Source organism: Candoia aspera, chromosome 18 (assembly GCF_035149785.1).
Source record: "Candoia aspera isolate rCanAsp1 chromosome 18, rCanAsp1.hap2, whole genome shotgun sequence".
NCBI classification, from domain to species: domain Eukaryota; kingdom Metazoa; phylum Chordata; class Lepidosauria; order Squamata; family Boidae; genus Candoia; species Candoia aspera.
This window is the reverse complement of record NC_086170.1, coordinates 7,732,662-7,747,155: the sequence shown is the minus strand read 5'-3', so window position 1 is coordinate 7,747,155 and position 14,494 is coordinate 7,732,662. Positions and strand designations below refer to the sequence as shown.

The 14,494-nt window shown below is 53.8% G+C and overlaps 2 protein-coding genes across 5 annotated transcripts in view; both read left to right on the top strand.

The window, feature by feature from the left end:
- Positions 1-6,766, top strand: part of LOC134507198 (calmodulin-binding transcription activator 1-like) — a 31,801-nt gene extending 25,035 nt beyond the window's left edge. Inside the window, exons 4-7 of the mRNA XM_063317693.1 lie at positions 1,702-1,828; positions 4,707-4,841; positions 6,308-6,420; positions 6,695-6,766. Coding sequence (XP_063173763.1) covers positions 1,702-1,828; positions 4,707-4,841; positions 6,308-6,420; positions 6,695-6,766 — 447 coding nt within the window. The remainder of the gene's footprint in view (positions 1-1,701; positions 1,829-4,706; positions 4,842-6,307; positions 6,421-6,694) is intronic.
- Positions 6,767-7,909: 1,143 nt separating this feature from the next.
- Positions 7,910-14,494, top strand: part of LOC134507216 (calmodulin-binding transcription activator 1-like) — a 51,323-nt gene continuing 44,738 nt past the window's right edge. For all 4 annotated transcript variants that reach the window (XM_063317716.1, XM_063317717.1, XM_063317713.1 and 1 more), the window contains exons 1-2: positions 7,910-8,027; positions 13,453-13,583. In XM_063317716.1, the coding sequence (XP_063173786.1) occupies positions 13,467-13,583 (117 nt within the window). In that variant the 5' untranslated portion in view covers positions 7,910-8,027; positions 13,453-13,466. The remainder of the gene's footprint in view (positions 8,028-13,452; positions 13,584-14,494) is intronic.

Genomic DNA, 14,494 nt, shown 5'->3' with positions numbered 1-14,494 from the left:
TGGTGTGGCACGGCTGAAACCTAGTCCTCGGTTAACAACAGTAATTGGGACCGACAACTCTGTCACTAAGCAACGCAGTCATAAAGCGCAACATCACGCGACTGTGCTGACTTACGATGAGAATTGCAGCAATTCCAGTTGCTGTTGTTAGGCGGGTCACACGTGGTCGCAACATCCCACAGTCACGCAATCATCATGCATGACCTCCTGCCAGCTTCCCAATTAATTTTACTTGTCGGAAGCCGGCAGCGAAGGTTGCCAATGTGACACGGGACACGGGACACGCCCCGTCATAATTGCGTGGCAGTTGCCAGGTGCCCAAATCGCGATCATGTGACCGCAGGGATGCTACGACAGCCCCAACTATGAGGACCAGTTGTGAGTCCACTCGTCCAGCGCCATTGTAACCTCAAACGGTCGCTGAACGATTCATCAGAATCCGCACAATTGCCGCAAGAAGCGTCTTCCCACCTCTCCGGCAGCAGAGGGCGGCAGAGGGCAGGCACTTCGACCGGGATGTTTTCAAGACTCGCTCAGAGAGGCCATCTGCACTTGGAAGGATTCAGAGGGGGACTGTTGGGTGGCTCCCTCACACCTGGGTGAGCTTAGGGGTCAAGGAGCCATCCCACCATGCCCTGTCATTGTACCAAGACAGAGAAGGTTCTCTGCCAGCTCCTACTTGACTTCCCGAAGCTTATTTAGCTCTTTGTGGAAGCTGGCTCAATACTTTCTTAACTTTTGTCGTGACCAGCACAGGGAAATTGGCTTGAATTTTGCTGGGTGACTTTACGTGCAACAGGAATCCCTCTGAGGGCTGTGCGCAGTATCCGGTTCAAAGCTTCAGCGGGGGCATCCCAGAGCAACACCTGACGCTCTTGAAAGCAGCTGCAGCTGCCCTCTGCAGTTGCCGCATAATCCTGGGGAGCAGACAGATGGTTTCTGGGCCTGCAGGAGCGACCCCTGCACTCCAAAGTACCCCGTTGCCTTTGGCGTTGAGTCAGTTGGGGGGGAGAAGGGAAAGCTGAGGGCACATAAAAAACAGGCAGAGCTTCAGTTGCACCATCATGACTTTTTTGACCCTGCCCAGGCTACTCCATCCAACTAGTTCAGCCTTTTGGCCATGGGCCCTGCTGTTGCCAGGGATACAGGGCAAGATAGGCATCATTTTCCATATCAGTAGAAATATCTAGCCCTGGGGGGCAGGGGGGGTAGAACAGAAGTGCAGTTCCCAGCAGCCCCAGCCAGCAGGCTACTGGTGAAGGATGCTGGGAGCTGTAGTTCAGCAAATCCCTGCCTTGGTCTGGGATAGTGTTTCTCAGCCTTGGTAACTAAGATGTGTGGACAACATGCTGGCTGGGGAATCCTGGGAGTTGAAGTCCACACATGCTGGCTGGGGAATCCTGGGAGTTGAAGTCCACACATGCTGACTGGGGAATCCTGGGAGTTGAAGTCCACACATCTTAAAGTTGCCCAGTTTGAAAAACGCTGGTCTAGGATAACAAGGACCCGCTTTTCTCCACTCCCACCCCCTTGCATTGCTGTGGAGCCTTGCTCGCTGGTGCCCCCGGTCCAGGAAGTCCCACTGAAGCACAACCCCTCCCAGGTTTCTCCTCCAGGCAGTCGGTGCCAGTGGCCTTTCAGGGCAGGGTGTGGAGAGGGTCCCACTGGCTGCTGATCCCGTCTCTTTTGCTCCCTCTGCAGGGGGGCGTGAAGGTCTTGATCACGGGACCCTGGCAGGAGGCCAGCAATAACTACAGCTGCCTGTTTGACCAGATCTCAGTGCCAGCCTCATTGATCCAGCCAGGGGTGCTGCGCTGTTACTGCCCAGGTGAGGGTCTCAGGACAAGACAGTGGTTGCGGGGGCAGTGGGGGAAGAGGCTCAAAGCCCTGGGGAAGTCGAGTTCTGAATTGTCCTTGGACCATTTGCAAGCCCTGCTGAAAAACCCTTTCCAGCTTAAGGAGCTACCAGGTGCCCCCTGAAGTCCACCAGCAGAATATCGATTCCCCCAGCCATGATTTATTTTCTGGGTACGTTGCCCCCCCAGATAGTGCTTGGTAGCTCTCCTTGCTTCTTCATGCCCTGCAACCTGCCTCTTAGACCCATGGTGCACTGCCCTTCCAGAGCAGAGGGAACCTCTGGAAGAAAAAGAAATGGTGGCCAAGCAAAGTTCTCCCACCAAAAGCAGGTGGATCAAAAACAGATGGCCAAGAAGATTCAGGGGGTGTGGATGGCTAGATGGACCCTGTATTCAGAGGCAGCACACTGCTAGCACTGGGAACACACTGGGGAAGGAGCCCTCCTTTGCGCTGTTTGTGGGGCTGCAGAAGAGTTCTGACAGATGGTCTCCAAGATGTAGGTGGACCTGCTCCTGAGTTCAAGGTGCACCCCATGTTTCAATATAGGAGGACCTCCTTGTTGATTAAGGAAAGAGGTCCCACCAACCGCACCCAGCATGGGAGAGGTCAGTAGCGGTGGAAGTTGTGGCCTAAAATATCTGGAGGCCCTTGGCTGTGGGGTGGGATCATCTCCAGTCCAGCTCCATTTCAGTCTAGTCCCTTGGGTTGAGAATACTGTGACGCTTGGCCTGCTAGATACTAGAATCCAAGAGGGACTAGGGAATCCTTCCCTTCTGGTTTTGCTGGAGCCTTTGACACCTCTGGATACCATGAGCATGTCTGGATCACCCACTCAAGTCCACTCAGGTCCAGACTGGTCCACCTTCATGGAGGATCAATCCCAGGTTACATACAAGGACTTCTGCTCAACACCCTGGACTGTAGCTCCTGGGGTCTGTTCAGACGTCATGGGCACCTGCAGTGAACCCTGAGAGAGGCTGTTCAGGAGTGTGAAGTTATAGGTGTGTGGAGGCCCAAGGAAGCTGTCTATTTTTCACTAGTTCTAGGAAGATAGTTAATGTTCTGAATCAGTGCCCCAAACAGGGCAACAATGGGCTGGATGAGGGCTAACAGCCTGGAACTTGGTTCTGCTCTTTCCCAGCTGAACTCATTCCCACCTGTTTGGATGGGGAAGGCATCTCCTTAGTAAATAATACAGGTAGTCTTCGGCTTACGACCGCAATCGGGACTGGAATTTCCATCCTACGTTGTTGCGGTCGTGAGTTGAGTCTCCAGGTGACTGGACCTGATTTTACGACCATTTTTACAGTGGTCGTTAAGCGGATCACAGGTTGGTAAGTGAATCACCAGGGTTGTTAAGTGAATCCAGGTTCCCCAATGGGGTTTTTTTGCCAGAAAATGGCCAAAAAGTTGCAAAACATGATCATGTGACCGTGGGATGGTGCAACCAGTCAAAAATGCAAGCCAGTTGCCAAGCACCCGAAATGTGATCATGTGACTGCAGGGGTGGGTGTGACTTTTGCAACACTCAGAAGCGCCGTCGTAACTTCAGATCATTGTTTAATAAATAGTCATATGTCAAGGACTACCTGTAAGTTTATTGTCGGGCAGTCAGCTTCAGCTGAGGACTAACTGGCCAGCGGGTGGTTATTCCTGCCTTCCGTAGCTACCTGATATTGTTCTGAAGTGCTGCTTTTAAAAGTCTTGGGAAACTTCCAAAATGAGTCAGTGGGGAAATTCCCTGGCATCCCCTGCTGAGCACATGATGCAGTGAGGGCACCACTGTGCAGAGCACTTGGGTGCTGGGGATTATCTTCCCATCCCCACATAGCATGGGCCCAGCAGCACATGCATGCCATCTGCAGCTGCAGGGTGTGTGCAGAGATTGGCACAGTTGCCCTGTTGTCCAACTCATCACCCCTGTGCTGGCCTTTGCCCACACTTCCTTTCCCCACATGGGTTAAACCCATCAAGAGAGCCAGTATATGGGGAAGCCGAATCACTTGGACCCCCACCTCCCTGCCATTCTGCCAGGGGCAATTGCTGTGTGGCTGTGTTCATGAATTTCTTGGTTCCTGAATGAAACCGGGGGGGGGAGGGGCTTGCACAACATGCTAAACCATAAATGCATGAAAAGAATTGCAACCAGCTCAGCACAGTCTGCCATTCTGCCTTTAACTGACTTGGCGTTGTATGGATCTAGGCAGTGTTCCTGCAAGAAAGGAAGCTGGGTTCATGCACCCCACCAATGTTCTTTGTTTTTGACTTAGTGGGATATGTGAACCAGCCCCTGGATCTTGTAAACCACAATTGATGGCTTGGTATGTGTAAACTAGGGTTTGTGGTTTGGTCAAGAAACCATGGTTAAAACAAAGCATAGCATGTGGCTTTTATGGGAAACAATCTGCATCCAAAAGAGATTTTCTTTTTGGTCCTGACTGCACCCCTGAAAGCAGGTGAAGCGGCAGTGAATCCTGGGGAACTCTTCCCCTGGCCACTGCCTGCTTCCTCAAGCAGGAGTTTCCTAATCAGAGCTTGTTTAATAACCCATCTGTTGCATTTTGGCTTGTCGGAGTTCACTCCATTTTATCATGCCCCATTTTGGTTCTCCTTGCCCATCTGTTTCATCTGAATGGCCCGCTGAGCAGCTGTCCCTATTCTGGGGCAGCTGGGACGGGCAAGGTGAAGGACACGATCCAGCTTGTCGCAGGTCCCAAATTGTGCTGCTGCGGGGAAGATCCTGCGCCATTCCTGTTGCTAAACAGAGAGAGAGGAAGGAAGGGAGGGAGGGAAGGAAGGAAGGAAGGAAGGAAGGGAGGGAAGGCTCTCACAGTGCCCTTCTCTTTCAGCTCATGATACCGGCCTCGTCACGCTGCAGGTGGCTTTCAACAACCAGATTATCTCCAACTCGGTGGTTTTCGAGTACAAAGCCCGGGCCTTGCCGACCCTCCCTTCTTCTCAACACGACTGGCTCTCGCTGGATGGTGAGGAACGCAGGCCGCGCTTCCTGCAGGCAGGACCTGGGGGAGGCAAGGCAGGGGCTCTGCATCCCCAGGGATGGGGGGAGCTAAGGAAGCAGGCTGAGCGCAGGCATTGGGCACCCAGGCCCGCCTGTTAACCGTGGCTGACACTGGGGCCGTCACTTCTCTGGCCAAAGAGACCCACTCCAGCCCATTGGGAGCTGGTTGGCACCGGCAGTGAGGGCCTGCTCTTGACCACCCTCCTTCCCCACGGCCTGAGGATCTGGAATGTGACTCAGTGGCAATCGGAGGCTTGAAGTCTTGGGAGAGGTCAGGAGATCTCCGGCTCAGCCGAGCAACTGGGGCGAAGTATCTTCTGGGGGGGCGAGGCGCATGGGACAGGCAAAATGGGTAGGCCCTGCTGGGCCTCTGGCTGGCGCCACGATGCTGATTTGTTGTACGCAATGGGCATGCCACACCACTCACTGTATTTGGAGCAGCTCAAGCTTTGTAGGTTGCGCCCCGGGTCTGTGTTTTTGAAACTCGGCTGTTTCTATGGCTTATGCTACCAAGTCTTGGGGTGTTGTACTTTAAAACATTGGGGAGCCCCGTCCTCATCTTCAACAACTCTGTTTGCAGTTATAAAAAATAGGGGGGGGGCTGGAGGTAGCCTGTGTTCCTCCAACACTCTTACTCGAATCACTGAGAGACCTAGCAGCTGCGTGCACACAGCCTGAGCTTGATGACTTTTGATCTTAGTTAACCTGTGGTTTGGCAAATTACGCGAATCCCCAACTTTGGATGAATTGAGAAATGAAGGGGATGTTTTGCGTGAATCCACCTAGTTTTGGGATATGATTGGTGGGGAGGGGCGCTTTCCCAGGCAAAGCCAGATAGCGTAAGGGAGACCGTGTCAGTTGCGCCTTCAGCAGCTGCGAGTGGCCAGGTTGAATCCCTCGCGCTGCGGGACCCTCTGAAGGAGAGCAGCCGGTTCCCGGCACCCCACTCATCCCCGGAGCAGCTGCATTTTGACCGGAGAACAGCTTGTTTTCCTCCAGGGCTCTGAGCGGCAGCTGAGCGGGCCAGGGACGCTCTTCGGGCTGAGCCGCATCTCAGGCTGAGCCTTTGCAGAGAGGCAGCACCTCCCTTTGCTGCGCATGCCTGGCCCGTGTGCGGCAGAGAGGCGCCAATGGTTATCAGACTCTGCTGCCCGGCATCCAGGCTGCAGTGAATGCAGTCTGCTCCTAGAAAGTTCTTTTCAGTTCGGGTGGGAAGGGGAAGAGGAAGAACGGGGGGGGGGGGGGCGTTGCAGGTGGAAGTGGGTGATGCGGCTGGTCTGGAGGCCACCTTGGCTAGACAGCCACTGGCTGGAAAGGGGCCAGTAGCGCCAAACAGCTGCAAAGAAGGCTAGGATGATTTTATCCTACGTTAGCAGAACCCTTCCCTAATCAGAAAACCGATGCTGTCCAGTGCGCCGTGCCGCCCTGCAGATGCATCGGAACAGGTCTGGGCAAAGGCAGCGGAGGCACCCACGGTTCAGGGGGGCAAACAGGAGCGGGACTGGAGTTACGCAGAGCTCATGTTGGCTGGACGTGGGCAGGAGGTGAAGAGCTGCTGGTCTGGCTGGGGAGGGCAAAAGGCTATTTACGGCGCTGAGCAAGGAGCCGGGCCACAGGTCCAGAAGTGGGGCAGCTAAGATGGCAATGCCTCTGAGCCTCTTCTGGGTGAGCTGGTGCATGGGTGCCCCCCTAGGTATTGCCCAAGACCCAGGGGGGTCCATACGGCACTGTCAAAAAAGTCAAAATGGAGGCAATCAAAATCAGACTTTGCAAGATCACAGCCACCCTCTTGAGGGTGTTTTTGCCCACACCCTGCAGACACCGCCTGCCAAGGGCCCGGTGGGCTGGGGGACAGGAAAGGGAGGGCTGACCCCCAGCCTGGAGGTGTAAAGGGCCCATGAAGACAGGAGCCGAGGGAGGCCAGGGAGCGGCTGCTGTGCGCACCCTTAAAGCAGGAGAATATTTGCCAGCTGCTATCTGGAAAAGGGGTCCAGCGAGGACAGCAGAGCAAGGCAGCTGTGGCTGCAGCCCGACCTATACATTATTCTGATCCGTTGCTCTGCTGGGATTTCTTGCAGGGGCTCCAAGTGTCCGGGCTCCTCCTTGCTTTTCAGACAGCCCTGTGAGGTAGGCCGGGCGGAGACTGGCCGGTCCCCACCTCGGGCCACCGGTTCGCCCACTGAGAGGATGGGGACCGGGCGCGGCGCTCCCTCCGCCGGGGCTCCCGCGGTCTGCGGGGGGCAGGAAGCAGGGCTGGACGGCCGGGCCCCGAGCGCAGCCCCGGGGGCCCGGTGGGGCCCGGTGGGGCGCGGGCGGGGGGAGGCGGAGGAGGGACGGCGCAGCGCAGCCGCCGGGGCAGCAAAACCGGGGCCGCGAGCGGAGAAGCGCCGGTCCCGCCCCGTGGCCGTGCGCGCTTCGCCTTCCGTCCTCCTGGCGCAGCGGCCGAGCGGGGGGGCGGCCAGCCTGCCCGGCGAGGGGCCGCGGGAGAAGGGCGGGCTGCCCGGGCCCCCCGGCGGGCGGGGGCGCTGCTTGCCCCGCGCAAGGGAGCCGAGCCGCGCAGCGCAGCGCAGCGCCGGACCCCGGCGGCGGCGGGGCGCTCCCGCGGCGCGACGGCCGGGAGGGCGCTCGGCCGGCGGCCCCCCTCTGCCGTAATGCGGAGCCCACGGCTGCATTGCGGGCGCGAAGCGGCGGCGCCGGGGGCGGGACCGCGCGGCCCCGCTCGGGCTCCGCTCCGTCCCGCCGGCGAGGCGCGGGGCCGTGCTGCCCCCGCGTCCCGAACCGGCCCCGCTCCGGCTGCCGGGCGAAGGCGCGGGTCCCCGGCGGGCGCCCCCCCTCGCCGGAGCGGGCTGATGTCACTTTCCGCGCCGCGGATTGGCCGCCCGCGCCCAGGCGGGGCAGCGCGCGCGGGGCTGGGCGCACGGCTGCGGCTGGCTCGGCGCTGCCTTCCCGGGAAGCGCGCTCGCCCGGGCTGCGGCCGGGAGGCGGAGGGAGGGGGGGCCGGCCGGGCGCCGCCGCCGCCGACCCGCGCCCGAGCGCGCCCCCCGCGTGCCCGGCCGGGGCCTCGCGGGCCGCCCGGGCTGAAGACGCGCCCGGCGGGGACGGACATGGGCACCTGCCCCCTCCTGCGGCAGCGCGCTCGCCCGGCGCGACGGTAAGGCGCGGGGCGCCCCTGGGCGGGGGCCGCGGAACGCCCCTCCCGCGCGCGGCCCCCAGCCCGGCGCCCGGCGAGCGGGGCGCGCGAACTCCCGCCAAGCCCGTCGGGGTGGCGGCCTGTCGGCGTGGTGTGGGCAGGGCGGGAGCGGGGACCGCGGGGTGGCTTCCCTCCCGCTCAGGGCTGGGGGGCTCTGGGGCCGTGCCCCCCTCCCCGCAGGCTGGCAGCTGCTGGCCCTGGACCGGGTGGCGGCCCCCAGCTCTCGTCGTGGCCGGGCAGGAGAACCGGACGGGCGCTCTGGACGGGCGAGAGGAGGGCGCTGCCCGGTCCTGCGCGGCAGCCGTGCCCCGGGAGGCCCCCGAGCTTGGGGGCCACAAGTCGCCGGGGGGGGGGCGTTGCTCCGTCCGTCCCTCGGATCTGCGGCCGGGCTGTGCGCGAAGGGGGAGCCCTGGAGTTTGGGGGCGCCCCTTCCAGCCTTCCGCCCGCGGGAATGGCCCAAATGCAAAAGGCGAAAGCGGCGCGCCCCCAGCAATTTGGGGGGCTCCGAGCAGCTCTTGGCTGGCACTCGTGGCGGGGGGGCGAGGCGCACAGCCCCCTGCTTGGAGGGAGGCGGAGTTGCGCCGGAAGGAGCCCCGGGGAGTCTTGCGGCGCTCCCGGGGAAGAAGTCCGACGTGCGCGGCTCGGAATGGAGATTTTAAAAATCGGAGCTTTCGCCTCGGTCCCGAAGCCGTTATTTTGGGGGAGTGGGTGACCCCCTCGGGCAGGTTAGAGGCCAACTTTGGTTATTAGCCTGAAAAAAAATTGCAGCCAACCTGACTTGAGTTTTCAAAGCTGTAGTCGCCTTTAATGGACTGATGTGCACATTCCTTATAGCAGCGTTTCTCAACCTTGGGAACTTTAAGACCTGTGGACTTCAACTCCCAGAATTCTCCAGCCAGCTGTGCTGGCTGGAGAATTCTGGGAGTTGAAGTCCACATTTCTTAAAAGTTCTCAAGGGAAATACTGCGTTATAGAGACTGTAAAGGAGGACCAGAATAACGGGAGATGCTGGCAGTGATAAGTACCTGTTGATTATTAGTATTAACAAAATTTTGGGGTGTGGCCAAGGCCTTCTTGTGTTGCTTAAAGGATCAAGGTTGTATTCCCCAAACATTTGAGGCCAGGCTGCATTCACACAACTTGCCAATCATGGTAAGCTTTCATCTTGGTTAGATTGTTTTTTCCCTTAGTATATTGTGCAAATCCAGATAATGGATCAGCCCAGTAACCGCATTAAACTTGTGGTGTGACAGTAACCCTTTGCCTCTTGTTCATTCTGTGAGTGACAGATATCTTGGGGGGGGGGAGGTGGAAAGTTTTCTCCCTCTCCCGAACTATTCAGTGTTGCCATATCTGAAGCCGGATTTGGCCCCATTTTTTCTTTTTGTTTCAGGCAGTGTTTTTCAAACTTGGCTGAAATTCACCCGTTTTCTGAGTCTGCAGAAAACTAATCAAATAGGCTGTCTCATACAATACATTAAGTCACAAACAAACGAACCAAGGTTAAGTCTAACCAAGCGTAGCACTGTGTACAAATGACCTCTGAATAATTAACTTCCTGGTTAGTCTTGTTACGTGAACTCAGGCTCTGGAGCAGTGCTTCTCAAACTTGGCAACTTTAAGAAGTGTGGACTTCAACTCCCAGAATTCCCCAGCCGGCCATGCCGGCTAGGGAATTCTGGGAGTTGAAGTCCGCACATCTTAAAATGGCCAAGGTTGAGAAGTACTTCCTTGGAGACGGGCCAGTTTGGCCCATAAAAGTGTAGAAGAACTCTGCTTTTGCACAATGGCAAGTCTTGCCTTAGAGGTGAACATGTGTGTATCCCCTTGATGTTGTGAGACACATTAAGTCCTACAACGGAGTTACCAGCAGAGTTGGCTCCCAAGCCTTCCATAGTTCCTTGGGTCATTGTGGCATGATTGCTGCTGGCAGTTGCGAACTCTGTGAGGCTGGGTGCAAACAGTGGCACACCACCCAAGGCTTGTGAAAAGGAAGCATCACGGAGGTTGTGCGGGTCAGGCTGCAGATAACACACTGAGTGGGTTTTAGCTGGGAATCATCAGTGAGAAGTGGTGATTTATGGTCTTTTCTGAGTGGTTTCCTGCATGCCACTTGACTATTGCTTTCACTTTGTGGGATGAGCACTCAGCTTTGAGAAATGCCTGATTTAAATCCCTTAATGTGTGTCCCTGTTTGTGAGAAGACAGGGCAGATAGAGTTGCATTGCTTGATTAGCTGTGAGTAATTTGTGGCCTGGTCCACAAAGTGTAAATTGGTCCTTATAAATCCCTTGTATAGATTTAATGTCCAGAAGTGAATCTATTGTATGGACTAGTCTAGGCTCAGTTGACGGTGGGGCGGAAGTAACTGATAACATGAGGAAAATTGAAGTCCACAAGGTTGCAAGCAGTTATAAACCCATGGGTAAAAGAGTGAAAGAGCTGTGGGTCCAAGTAGAGATTTCATCCATCCTCCCCACTGATGATCAAATGCAAGAAATGAAAAACAGGGTTTTGGAAATGGCTAAAAATGGTTTGTCCTCAAGAAACATTTGGATTCCTGCTCTGTGGCTTCCATTATCAGCATTATCATAGGAGGCTTTTAGGATGTTGGACTGCACTTCCCAAGGGCAGAGAAAGATGTGTTTGGCCAAAGCCTGGTGAACCTTAGGAAGGAGGGCTGTAAAACTAAGCCAGAAGGAGGAGGGTCACAGGCACAGAGAGAGCCCTCCCTAAGATTGAGAAAAGGGGGGAAATGCAGCTCACCATGTTACATTAAGCAAATTCAGTCCTCCGGGGCCGGATGAATTACACCTGCTTAGATAAAAGATCTGTTTTTAATATACGACCTAATCATAAGTTTGTTTATATGTACACGTGGCAAAATAATGAATCAGTCTTTCATCCCAAACAATCAAATCAGTCATGCTCTTAAATTCTTGAGCAGGGTAACAAATAAAGAGGTGTTAGAAAATTTCTAATGTGGAACTGACTGTTTTTTGGGAAGCATGAAGAGTAGAGCTTGTGAAAAGAAATGGACAAAGAAGTGAAATTAACTAAGAACAAAAGTGGAATGACTTCATGAAAAAAGTATAAATCCAAAAGTATTAAAAGAAAGGGGATGTAGAAGCTTGGGACAGAATGAAAGGTGTATCACAGATGCCATGGAAGAGTGTAAAGTTTTGATAATGGAAGGTTGAAAAAGGATGATTGGTGGAAAGATGAAGCCGATGAGGCTGTAGATGACAAAAACCAGTAACTTTAATTGATTTTTTTTAAGGTTTAAAAGGGAGGAATGGCAAGAAGCCTTCAGCAGAGCAAGTTGAATTAAAATTCAAAATGATGGAATGATTTGGGATGTGAAACCAAAGAGTCAGAATGTTAGAAGGAATATTTTAGTGGGTTGTATGGAATGATAGCAATATGTTGAAAAGTGGAATTGAAACAAATTTTATGAATGAATGCTAAGTGTTAGCGTCCAAGAAAAAAATTGATGGAAAGGAGGTCATAAATTGCTGGAGATCCTGGCCTCAAGATGCTGTTGGCTAATGCCAGTGGTCCACCAGGCATTGAACTGAACTGTCCGCAAATTCATTCAACAGCTTTGTTTAGGCCAGCCTTTCTCAACCTTTTGACCCCGTAGGAACCCTTGAAATATTTTTCAGGCCTCAGGGAACCCCTTCACATTCAGGCTCAAATACAGGCCAGAAGTTACAAAATTATTATATCCATTTCATGGATTGGCCTGTATATATGCATGAACAATGTTCTTAAACTAAACGTAAAGGCTGAAACTTACCTCTTTAATGTGAAGTTGCCCAGATTTAAAATAATTTTTTAAATCATGATCTCGCAGGGAACCCCTCGGGACCTCTCGCGGATCCCGAGGGCTCCACGCAACCCTGGTTTAGGGTGTTCTCTGCCACATGGACATTGGAGTCCTGCCCATCCTGGCTGTGGTGGGGAACAGGAGGCGGACTGGCAGTGTGGATCCGTGAGATTGTCAATGCCTCCCTCTGTGGGTGGCAACATGATTTGCCTCTGTAGTCTTGGATAATTGGCATCCAGCTTCCAGCCTTCCCTTTTGGGGGAAGGTTGCTGAGGCAGCAGCGGTGGATACCCAGCACCCTAGATGAAGTCAATTATCTAGACATTTATCTGTGCAATGAAGTATCTCCAGGTCCTGAAGGAACCCCCAGCTGTTTCCATGTGGAAACAGAACACCACCTCAGTTAAATTAATTCTTTTTTAAGTGTCTTTTGCTGTAAGAAGGGATGGGAAAGAAGATGTTCAAGAGCAGAGAGAATCCTGAAAGGATACAGTAAAGCTTTAAAGAGAAACGACGCAATTCAGCAGCCGGGGCATTCGAGCGTGGAAGATGCAAGGGAAAAGAACATTCAGGGAAAGGAAGAGGCTAATGTGAAATTACGAAAATCTAAATTGAATGGTCTATTCTGATGCACAACTGGTTAATGACTTTTCTGCTGGCAGGAACAAAGATAATTGCCAAAGGGTGTGGATAAGTGTGCATCCCCTAAGTGTCAAAAGCATTTGCCAGATATGCCGATACCCTGATGCCACATTCATTGTTTTCCAAAATCAGTCCTGCAAATGAGGAGACTCTGAGAAGATGTTGACCCAGCCTTGGATAGTCACATAGCTTGCTTGAAAAGGGTCAGCTTAATATCATTTTATTCCTTAATACTATCTGAATTTGCAGAGCAAAGAGGGTCACCAAATCCCTGCCAGCCTAGGGTCCCTCTGCAAGCCCCGCAAAGCTGCCTGCCAGCTGCCTCCTAGCACCTAAGGCTACCAGCTTTATTCTAAGAGTGGGTTAGTTGCCACAAATAGTGTTTTGCTTTCATTTTTTGGCCCAAGTATCACAGTCCTTGAGCCCATTTAGGGAGCAGGTAGCAAATCAGATTAAAGTCGGTTCTGTAGTTAACGGGCGCTAAACTGAATGTGGATTGAATGCAAGTGAAGTAACTCAAGTAAACCACTGAGGTGGTTGGTGCTGTAGAGACCATGGATGAGAACTGAATTGCAAAATAAATATATAAAGGTAGAGTAAATGGTTGGAGAGGATGGGGAAGATCAAGAAAGTCACTGCTGATGAGTTTTAGAAAAAGAAGGAGCAAAGAGGTTTAAAGAACAAAGGCCAATATATAGAACAGTGTATGGAGGTGGTGGGGTCACAGATGGCTTTCCAGTTGAGAGGTGGACAGTGTTGGTGTAAACCAGTTTTAGCCGTTGTTCCTTTGTCGCTAGCTTTTTGCAAGGCGCATATAGGACAGGATAACCTGAGCAAGAAGACCAGCTGCAGGTTGGGCCCCCAACGGTTCTCAAACCCTGCCCCTGCCCCTCCCTCTCCCCTCTGTGGATGCAGATAACCAGTTCAGGATGTCTATTCTGGAGCGACTGGAGCAGATGGAAAGGAGGATGGCTGAGATGACTGGAACCCAGCAGCACAAGCAGAGTGGGGGGAACAGCAGTGGCAATGGAGGGGGCCAAGCACAGGTAAATGCCGAATCTTGAAGTCCGATTGTACTTCTCCCCGCCCCTCTTTCTCCCCAGTGGGTGAGGGAGGAGCGGTCTGAGGACTCTTCCAAATTCGGTCTCCCTTCCAGGACTTAAGGAATGCTTCTGTCCTCTTAGTTTTCACAAGTTTCTAAATACAGGTAGTCTTCGCTTAACAACCACAACTGGGACCGGAATTTTGGTTGCTAAGCAAATCCGACCCAATTTTATGACCTTTTTGTGGCGGTCATTAAGCAAATCACCATGGGCGTTAAGTGAACTGTGTGGTCATTAAGTGAATCATGGGGTTCCCCAATGATTTTGCTTGCCAGAAGCCAGCCGGGAAGGTTGAAAATGGCGATCATGTGACCACAGGACACTGCAACGGTCATAAATGCAAACCAGTTGCCAAGCGGCCAAATCATGATCACGTGACCGCATGGACACTGCGAGGGTCGTAAGCGTAAGGACCGGTCGTAAGTTGTTTTTTCCAGCACCGTCTTAAGTCCAAACCATCACTAAATGAATGGTTGTTAAGCGAGGACTACATGTATTTGCTTCAAAGCCGCCTCCCAGGCTCTCGCCAGTAGGGCAGGCACAGCAGCAGAGGAGGCCCATCTCCTGGGCCCCCCCAGATGACAAGCTCAAGTGATGGGATCTGGACTCTGCTTACCCTGTCAGATCTTATCTGATGGGCAGAAATAACCGGAGACAGGCAGCCCTGCAAATAACCAGGCCCTGTGCCCTGAACAGTTTTATCTCCACCTAAGATAAAACTTTAAACGGGAATTGGAATTATGCAACAGCATCATCTGTTGACAACTTGAAAAAAACGACAGCAATTAAAGGGGGCTTGATTAACACAACTGCAGCGCTGGTTTTCTCTCTCACTGCTCTGTTTAAGATGTGGA